We start from the raw sequence: 11,399 nt of genomic DNA, 5'->3' as shown, positions 1-11,399 counted from the left end.
TTTCTATTCATTATTGGACGAATGCAGCGGTCGGGTACGCCTTCTATTCTTTCTTAAGACCGGCAAAGGAGAACTCTTATATAAACGTTATGCTAATTTCATTTGATTTCATTTCACTAACTTAAACACGATGGATATGGATTTATAATCGAAAATTTCCACATTAGTCTACTTCACTCTGACGTTCTTAGATTAATAGTATACATATGTCTTTAAAAGTTGCGGTGTTATTTGTGTTTCTTCTCATAGGAACAACAATTAAGGCAAACACAAACATTCGAGCAATGGTTTATGCAGGGAAGAGTGTCACAACATCGACTTCAAGTAGTTTGGGTGTTTCGCTTATACAATGCCAAACCATGTGCCACTTGGCTACACGGAAATGCAGAAGCAGGATTTGCGGATATGACAAAGTGTCCAAAACATGTTTCTATAGTTTTGACACCTATTCAGACCTCAACCATAATACTGAGACAACAAAGGTCGTGATCATACCAGATGGTGGTAAGTAAATATATGTTGTAGGTTATCACGCAGATATATGGCATTTCGAAAGCTCAATCACATGCACACGGATCGGACACACGCACACATACAAACACACACTTATATATATTTATTTGTAAAGGTCTTAAAGCACTTGATGTGAATCTTCGTGTTTTACTTGTTCCCCGAGTCGGAGATGATCATAGATTGCCCAAGAAATGGATATATGACGCATGTTACATAATACAATATTAGATAGGCATGGAAAATATAGCATGTATGTTAGAAAAGTACGATGGTGTACGAAAAAATAACCATAAAGCCGTGAACACAAAAGAATGCAACGGAGCCAACCCTCATCAACTGTTCGTAGTCAAACCATGGGGCATAAATCAACATTCATTAAAGCCTGAATAATGAGACTTGCCAAAAGATGAGCATATTGTGTCTGGCAACATGTTTACCAAGTTTTATTGAATAGTTTCTACTAAATTGTGGAGCATGGTTTTGAAATAAAAATGACCATCGATATCGCAATACCCTGACTTAAACACTTAAGGGGCGAAGATGCTTGTGTGACGATCTCTAGTTTCCGACTGACAATAGCCTGACATTTTTGTGACATTTAAGTGACATTCCCTATATATTTCAAGCGTCTGTTTGTCAACTGAGAAGGAATTTCTTTTGCAATAATTCTGTTTTGTTTGCCTGTGTTTGAGACTGCAGGAATGCATAACATTGATCGGCCACACCAGGTTGAACAGAAAAGTAAAATAAATTTCTATTATGAAATGTAGAAAATGGTTTAGCATTGTCACTTTTATTCATAATTAGTGAATATTAAATTAAATATAAGGCATACTGAATTTGTCAAGGTTTAGACCACGTACAGTTCACTGAATCACCTACTTTGTTTAAACAGGGTACTGTTATAGTACATATTACCTTTTGAACGGAGCACGGCAGATAACCGCTTCGTCTGTATATAGTGATGGATGTGATACAAGAGGTGCCAGACTCTATAGCGTAGCGTCTGATTGGCATGAGGGGGCATGGAGTGCGGGGTACGCTGACACAAATCAGTACATACAGGTAAACCTGTGCATTCGTTGTAATAGATATTCTGTCGATAATTAGAAAGTATGGTAAATGATCGAAATTCATCGAGGTAAGTAATTAGTTTATGTATGTTTCAATAAAAAAAATCAAGATTTATCAGTGAAATTAAACTTGTAAGTTCTAACTGTTTTGCAATCAAAGTGGCAAGGTCCTTTCGAACATTTCAACACTGCGGCAGCACGAAACAGCACATATATTATTAGAAAACTGATTGTATTTTCTAACAGTATTTTGTTTTTGAAAAGTAATCGCTGTATGTTCTTTACCAGGAAGGCATTTTCAGAACTGTTTTAGTAAATTCTTGCTTTTGTTTGAGGCGATGGGATTTTAGCTCGACTATTCGAAGACTAACGAGAGCTATCCTACTCACCCTAGCGTTAAACTTTGTTAAGGTTTTGCATGTAAGCACCTTTAAGTCATTATCTCAGCAAATACATGTATTGCATTGAAACTTCAGACAGGAGCTTCCAACTATCCAACAGAATTAATTAATCAAGTAAGATAGCTCCATTTTGCATAAAATGTAAATTATGGCCCTTTATTATTCGACTAAAATATCCTGGTTATGGTTTTGCATATATACCATAACTAATCTAAACTTAAAAGCGACGGAACAGTAAAGCGCCCTGTCTCTTTGACAGCTCTTATTATAAAAGATCATTGCACTGTGATTAGTTTCATTTTTGTGATATTTTTTCAGAATTTTATTAGTAAATTCTTGTATTATTTTGAGTCGATAGGTTAGCATAAACGATAATTGTAGGTGATTCATTTCACTTTTTGTGATTTGCTCTGTGATTACATTTGTATGTTTAAGTTTTACATGTAAATAGCCTGATCAGTATTACATGCTATATCAATCTTATAAATGCGATTGTTTCACAAACAAATTTGGACATTTTTTGTTTTATATTGATGTGATTTAAACTCTGTTTTTACTGTGATCCGTTTGTATTTTTAAAATAAAGACTATGAACGTTATCAAATATCAGTTTTATTTTATTAATCTTCACTAAATGAATTTTGATTCAAACATACTGTATCACTCTTCTTCCTTTTCGTAGAACGTATATCGAACATACGGTCCCTGAAATTGTGCGGATGAGATAAATTAAATGTATGTTTCTTCATCTTACAATACAATTTTTTTTAACAAGTTTAACGATTGACATACTTAGAGATATGGGTGTCATGGGATTTGGGTGGGTTTTAGCCCTATCAAATGTACGTTAAATCTTGGCATCCGAAAATTGCCCTAGTACTTCTTTTTATCTTAAACACACACCATAAAGTGACTTCTATCAGCATCTTACTTGACAATAATCTCCTTTACAATGGTCGAATGCCTCGAAACGCATGCCGCACAATCTCGGTCACATTCTGGTGTTGACATGTTGGATTTGTCGAGAAGATTATACACGTGTGTGCGTCCTGTGCGAATACAAATGTTCTGCGAATAGAAAAAAACATTGAGATCACGAAGGCTTTATTCTCATCCCCTTCAAATTTAATTTAAAAAGTGTGGTCGTTCGCCTAAAATTTTCGAGTGTGGTCGTTCGCATAATTTGTTTTTTTAATTTGCCTTCAAAAACATCAATACCCCTTGCAAAGGTACTCTTAATGGTATATATTTGCTTTAATAAGTGTTTTTCGTAAAGAACCAGGTGAAACTTGCCGTTTTTATCATTGTTTTTGCAAGATATACAAAATATGTGGTCGTCTGCATCCTCGATTCCAAATTTGTTATTGAATGTTCTCAAAAACTACGACACCAAGAATATCAGACAGTATACCACATGAAATCGAAAATTATGTGCCATACCATGGGCTAGGTCTTGTTTTAATTCAAGATAATAAAGAAAACGTCAAAAACATACGTTTTGTTGTCTCAATTTCTCTGTGGTCGTTCGCATTTGTGGTCACGTGATTGTTTTTGCCCCTTCACAGTGAATTTAGTTCAAATATAGATTACCAAAAAATGATTTAAATGTTCGTGTTTGTTCGTAAAAATAGATTGCGAACTTTCACTGAAACAACAATTTAATTGTATAAACATCCAGTCAGTAATCTTATCACTGACCCATGCTTCACCATCAACGTACCTCAATAGGTGTACTTGATCAAGGTTAAAAATGTTTGAAGCGCTCCCAGAACCTACGATGACCTTTTTTCTAGGGAAAATATATATAGATTTTATCTCGCTCTACCAATTTTCAAAATCATATTCCCAATCGAGTCTATGAGCCTATAATTGCATATATTACAAATATTTTGTTATTGGCTTAGCTTGTCATCATAGGGTGGTATTCAATATTGGTGTGAAATTGGATCAAAGAAAGATGAAGCCAATCGGATTGCGTGACATAAATAACGGAACTATACAGATTGACATAATACATGATGAGTTTCTACTCCTGGATTATGGCTTAGTTCGACAATGACTACTAAATTTACATAAAATTATAATGAATACCATTCATGGTTTATGGCTTAGTCCGATGTATGACTACTAGATTAACAGAGTTGCATAATGAATAACACTCGTGATTTATGGTTTAGTTCGAAGTATGACCATTAGATTGACATAATTACATAACAAATATCACTCGTGGCTTATAGATAAGTCTGATGTATGACCATTTGATTGACATAGTTGCAAATGAAAACCACTCGTGGTTATGGCTAAGTCCAATGATTGACCATTAGATTGACATAGTTGCATAATGAATACCAGTCGTGGTTTATAGCTAAATCCGATGATTGACCATTAGATTGACAAAGTTGCATTGTGTGAGCCACTCATTGTTCATAGCTTAGTTTGATATACGACCATTAGATTTACACAGTTGCATAATGAAAACCACCCATGGTTTATGTCTTAGTCCAATTTATGACCATAAGATTGACTCTGTTGAATAGGAAATAACACTCGTGGTTTATAGCTAAGTCCGATGATTGATCATAACATTGACATAGTTACATAATGGATACCGCTCATGGCTTATAGCTTAGTTCGATATACGACCATTAGATTGATATAATTACAAAATGGATACCACTCATGGTGTATGGCTAAGTCCGATGTACGACCATTACATTGACAACATTCCATAGTGAATGGCACTCATGGTTCATAGCTCAGTTTGGTATACGACCATTAGATTTACATAGTTGCATAATGAAAACCACCCATGGTGTATTGGTGCAATTTATGACCATTAGATTGACATACTAGTTGCATTATGAATGCCACTCATGGCTAATGTTTAGGTCCGGTGTATGACAATTTGATTGACATAGTTGCATAATAAATATCACGCATGGTTTTAGAAAAAGTTCGATATAAGACCGTTATATTGACATAGTTGCATAAGGAAAACCTCTCGTCGTGTATGGCATCGTCGTTTAGTTGCATAGTGAATGTCACTCATGGTTCATAGCTTAATTTGATATACGACCATTATAATTATATAGTTGCATAATGAAAACCACTCATGGTTTATGACTTAGTCCGATGTATGACCATAAGATTGACATAATTGAATAACGAATACCACTCATGGTTTATAGTTAAGTCCAATATACGACCATTACATTTTTATAGTTGTATAATGAATACCACTCATGGTTTATAGCTAAGTCCAATATATGACCATTAGATTGACATAGTTGCATAAGGAAAACCACTCGTCGTTTATGGCTAAGTCCGATATATCACCATTAGATTGACATAATTACATAATGTATACAACTCATTGTTTATCATTAAGTCCGATGTTTGACAATTAAATTGACATAGTTGCATTTTGGATACCACTCATGGTGTATGACGAATTCTAGGGTATTAACTAGACCCTGGAACCTGTATTTATATTATCTGAATGTATTGTTGTACGTAAGATATTCTTAACTAGAATAAGCAATTTCAACTAGTGCTTATAACTCTGACGTTCTAAAAAAGCTCTTACTGCATTTACAAAAGAATATAACTTTAGTGTAAACTTTAAAAAAGTACATGTACTAGAATCAAACATTGAATACTGATGCTGCCCATCTATGACTGCCACCCGAGAACTTTACGGTAGATGGTCTGCTTCCGGGACTTGAGATGTTAAAAACCGGGCGATATCATTCGTCATAAGATGACCATTAAAGTGACCGGAATATGCCACGTGTGATGTGTATGGAGATTAAACGAAACTTGTAAGGCGTGGATATCCGACGAAGGTATTAGAAATCGTGTATCCGGCAGTTGAAACACATCTGCCCGATTTCAATTAGGTGAACGCTCCTAGGAACGTACTTATGAACAATTTTATACAGTCTTAACCTGTTCGTTCGATATTGCTTGGCTCCATTTCCTCGATGGCTCGAACTTGATGTAAAGGACTGATTTTAGTTTACTCTATGTAAGCCTTCCCGCTTTGCTCTATATTTTCGAGGCTCGAAATATTTTGGCCGGTCACTTGGATATCAAGCCAACGGGTTTTGACTGCATTGCATAATGTTTATTATATCGTATACTGTATAATATATCTTAACTCATTATTTTACCAGGTGCAGTTCAATTGTCTAAACCAGGTTTCAGGGGTGGCCTTACAAGGAAAAGTTCTCAATGATCAATATGTGACTTCGTACAGAGTACTCTACAGCTGTGACTGCGTTAACTTTCATACGGTCACTGACACGTATGGGTATTATAAGGTAAGTGTATAAATAAATGCACACTTTATTTAAGTGTGTTTTCGGTTAAAGAATGCAAATTTTTTATGACAGCCTTGGTTTCGTCGTCTTTAGCTGTGTGGCAAGCAGCTTATAACAATGCATTCACATTACAATAGCTTAAAACCTTATTCGAGCTATCAAAGAGTTCATCGAGTGAAATAAGCTTGACCGTCTGAATAATATTGGATAAATAAATTATAAGTGTTGATGATTAAGTTTTTTTAAGTCTTTCTGACTGATATATATTCAGAATTCATTTATTCTAATATGCTAGTAACATACGTTTGTTTCATTGGGGTTTCCAAACATAGCACAATGATAAACATGTTTCCTTTGTATTATTTTTTACTTTACAATTCTTATCGACCTTATACTCTTGAAATGCATGTCCAAATAAGTATACAGATATTCAAGAACGAGGAAATGTGTTGCCATTGCACACAAACAGTCAATATGAGATTTCGACGCATCTTAAATCTTAAGGTATATTTCAATTTTGTATAATCAATTGCAGGAACTAAGTGAGCCAGTTTATTGAAAGCTTGGTTAAATCCTGTTCCTTTACTTGTGGGAGACTGTGTAAATCTGCCCATTTGTGGACCTGTCGATTAAATTGACCCTCCTTTTTGTGAGCTCTAGATACATGTTCACATGTATCGCTCAATTACAGATTATGCGAACCAAGGCATATCGTAGTGTGATGTTCGAGAGTAGTTATTTACATTAGTTTATCTACCTGCGTTTATTGTAACCGCTTCCTAAATCTGCTCTTTTTTACTTGAATGAAAAATAAACAAACGCATTGTCATACATTATTTAATTATATCCATAGACATTCGCTGGAAACACAGACCCGGATACGGTTGTTACATCGATGTTGCCAAGTCCGGTGACCGCTCTCTGTGTCAGAATCAACCCAGTCACGTACAAAGATTGGATGTCCATGAGGTTCGAAATTCTCGGATGTCCAGTGAATGAGCTGCACTGCATTAATAAATAATTTATGTTGTATGCTTGCAAACTATTCGATTGACTGCATGAAATATTACCGTTACTCTCGAGCCTATTTCATAAATAGAAACCAGTACTAGTCCATGAGTAGTAGTGAATCAAACACATAACTCTTTAGATGACCGATACCAATATGCCATAAGACTATCTCACCCTCGTTATAGCATTTTGCCATTTCGTATTTCGCAAAATACCTGGCTGCCGATGCTTATGACGTTCTATTCTATTTGTGAGACGGGGGTTAGGTGTATTGTTGCAGGAGTATGCCACGAAACTAAGAAGTTGTGGTTTCGCTCCCCAGCAGGGAGAGAGTAGTCAAGTGGTTTGATTGGCCACCTCACACCCAAATTGGTTTTGGGTTATATCCCTACGATGGATACATTATTATGGCCTCTCAAATAGGAAACTAGTACTTGTTTCTACCTAGAAAATGGACACAGTGATTTCTATTCTTTATATGACTTCACCATTGAGCTAGCTAAAAACAGTACAATCTATTAAATGTACAGCTAGTTTCGATTTTAATCTAAATGCTTGCTAGTATTTTGCTGAGATTTTGAACAAATGTTAATACAATAAGTAAGAAAAGACAGGCCTTTGTTAGCAACTTTACATCTTTTCCTGACCTAACTTACACAGCAAACTTCCCCATTATCTTACTTTGTATACATACCCACCGTGGTGATTAGAAGATCCTTTTACTATCGTTATAAACTGTCTTTTCGTGTTAGGGTAGTGAGCTCAATAATATATCTTTCATAATCTGACCTCTGTCGAACTCACTCAAAGTAGTAACAGTTATAAATCATTGTACACGTTCACAAGTGTCAAGTATGATTGCGGCGTGCGATTGCTTTTCGGTGATAGCTCGTCGTTCTTATTGTTATAAATTTTGTTGTCGTTGGTGTATTTTTTTTTTATCTCGTTGGTGTTGTTAATGATGTATAATTGTGTTTTTTTGCTTGTGAGTCTAAACAGTTATCGTCATAGAATTGATGAGAAGGTCGGGAATAAGGAAATATAAAACATATATAAACATTTATGACAAAAGCTCAAGAAACGAATGGAGCTGAAAGCAGCACAGCAAATTCTGGAAGAAAAAAACAATATATAACATATATGAAATGGTAAAATAAATGATATGCATATAAGTTAAAACAGATGTGTAGGCAAGCTTGTTTGCTAAATAAAATGTTGTAGCAGTGGTTGTTGTTGATGATCGTGATACTGAACATGCGACATCTGAAAATGCATGCACAGTTTGAAAACAACGGTATGGACTTATATGATTGAAACTGTTCATTGAGAGTGATAGTAAGCAAACCACTGTTTACATACCCACAAAAGCACATACTTAGGATATAACTAATGATTCGGGCGGACCAGAAAGAAAATATCCAAGTTCGCACTTGAAACGACAACACAAAAACGAAAATGACGCGGGTTTATTTGGTATGCGCAAGAATTGGCTAATAAGATGGTCAGTTATTTTCGTATGTTGGCATCATAAGAGAGAAGTAATTGGCGTCTGTAGACTACTAAGAGTATATGTAAACCAAGAATTATCCTGAGTGGACTAAACATCCCTTAAATGGATATATACGACGACACTATAATTTCAAGCAATGTTAACTCGTTTTTGTTGATGCAACAAAAATAAACAAATTGTGAACAATATATTAAGTAAATACTACTGATGTCACACACCGCGTTCGACAATGTCATTATACACCATCATTCATCAAGAGTTTGCGAAAGTCAATTAAAGTGTTTATATGAATGCATGTTGATTATTTATTTAAAAAAAACATATTCAATTACAATGATTGATAAAAAGAGAGTTCATATATATTATCATACTTACGATATTAAACAGTAGACGAGATAATTAGTGAATTAAACAAAACTGTAACTGCGACTAACAAGCAACTGAGCAAGAAACAATCGACTGAAAAAGCAAACAAAATACCAAGAATTATATATATATAGTATCTAGAATGTATTAAGCATTAAACGTTTACAACATCATAGTCAACATTAATCATATGATATTGTCATAAAAAGCAAAGACATGAGTAATTTCATACATATTTGTAAACAATGGTTGAAATTATCTCTTTCTTTTATGTTTATGATTAACATATACAGTAAATAACTTTGCTAATATTCGTAATGTATTTCTATAATCTGATAACATAAAATCATATTCATTTTAAATGACATCCATTTTGCCATAAGTACAATTTATATCTGTTCTGGGTATATTATGATGTCTTCCCGTTTCAATCAATACATCGTGAGAGGAAAACCCAACTTTTGTAAGTCTTATTCCCGATGCACAGCTTTAAAGCTGAAAAGCATTAAATACGTCAAACAGTTGAACAGTTTTTATCATTCTGGAGTTATTACTTTATTAAACCATCGACGAAACCTTAGAAACCTACCCCTAATCCAGACTCTAATAAACTTACCACTCGGCCTTCAACAATGATATTTGTTATCCTTATTGCCTGTAAGAACAACAAAACCTTCATGTCTGCGGTGGCAAATGAACACTTCTCAAAACATACAATTTAAAGGACAAGCATAAATTCATTTATAATACAACAAAATTCGAAATTATATTGTCAAAATATGTGACCTTGTTCAGGGTAAGTTTAGTGCCTTCTCAAAAACCTTATTATAATTATGGTACAAAACAATTTGCCTTACATCGGCCATTCATCTTCACAAACACGATTCAATTTAAACAATTGTAAATTAGCAAACTTAATTTCTTCCTCGTTTATAAACGTCTTTAAAATAAATATAATTCAAGAAAACAAATGCTGTGTATGTGTATAAAAGCCATCATATGGGCTTTTCCTCTTGTATTTGCCTACCAATTTCGCTTCATGGCTTTCAGAGAACATAAATTACTAATTATATAATGTAAAGTAGAAAATGAAGCGAAACCAGTTTGACAATATGAATAATAATAAATAAAATAAATCAGTATTTCCCCCAGGACCTTATCGAGTGTCGCTAATGACACGCCTTCACAGTCAAAGCTGTGATCCAGACAGTCCTTAATTGGTCTGAAATACTTAATAGTGCCACACGACTCGTCATAAAAGGTATCCAATAAATCGTGAAACTGATCTTTAATCTTCAAGCGGAAAGGCTGTAAAGTTCGCGCTTCAATTATTGTCGGATAAATTTAGATAGTGGTTATCCACTCAGTTATGCTGTTAATCGAACAATTTGCGCAAACTGTACCATTAAATCTCTACAAACAGTGAACACAATATATTCGAAACTGAATGCAAAATTGTGTATTTATTTAAGCAAAAGAAGGTAGATAAATTAGTTTCCTAACTGATCTTTTTATTAAAAATGTACAAAAGTCAGCCACATTTACAGACGTCGGAAGCAAAGTCTCTGGTGACGCCATACAACAAATGGAGAACTATGGCAGACGACAATTGGAATCAGACCTTTTCTTGGTTGATCATAATCCAATGCAATAAGTTCAATTCAAAACATGTTGATTGACGAGACCTTGAGGCGACAGACTGTGATGGACTGGTCGTTGATCCTTCGAAGGCGAGAATGGATGACCTTGCTGTCATCGATACTGTCGGACATCTGATCCCGGCGCCTAGAAGCGAAATAAGACACAGCAGTGCGATTGTCACTCGCCAGTATAATAAAAGGTAGATGTTTCATTTAAACCAGCCCTGATTCCCACTGGTGTTGAGCTCAAGGGCTCCATTAAGTACTACCCAGACCTTCCAGTTTCACATTTTACCGGGACAACGCTATAACAAGGTACTAACGCCTTGATATATTAAGTTACCGTATTAACCAGGACCACCCGGTCTAACTCATGTTCATCCCTACGAAGCGTAACCACCCAATTATTTAATTCTAACTCATATGTAACTTCTAGTCACATCTGTAGTAGTATTGACTAAAACGGAAACAACTTGTCGACCAAACTAGACCTACACACAACTGAGATATGTAGAAATAATCCTAAGAACAATTGGTTCGGATTTACCTGATTCCTCATGATG

The 11,399-nt window shown here is 34.9% G+C and overlaps 1 protein-coding gene across 1 annotated transcript; it reads left to right on the top strand.

Moving 5' to 3' along the window:
- The first annotated feature begins 359 nt into the window (after window positions 1-359).
- On the top strand, window positions 360-8,427 carry LOC128244342 (adipocyte enhancer-binding protein 1-like). The gene is made up of 4 exons (XM_052962356.1): window positions 360-504; window positions 1,409-1,578; window positions 6,163-6,309; window positions 7,163-8,427. Exons 1-4 carry the CDS (start codon window positions 360-362, stop codon window positions 7,328-7,330), a joined length of 630 nt encoding a protein of 209 aa, XP_052818316.1. The 3' UTR covers window positions 7,331-8,427.
- The last annotated feature ends 2,972 nt before the right edge of the window (window positions 8,428-11,399 follow it).

This window comes from Mya arenaria, chromosome 8, assembly GCF_026914265.1.
Source record: "Mya arenaria isolate MELC-2E11 chromosome 8, ASM2691426v1".
NCBI classification, from domain to species: domain Eukaryota; kingdom Metazoa; phylum Mollusca; class Bivalvia; order Myida; family Myidae; genus Mya; species Mya arenaria.
Note: the sequence above shows the minus strand (reverse complement) of the source record. Positions and strands in the feature narration are given on the sequence as shown.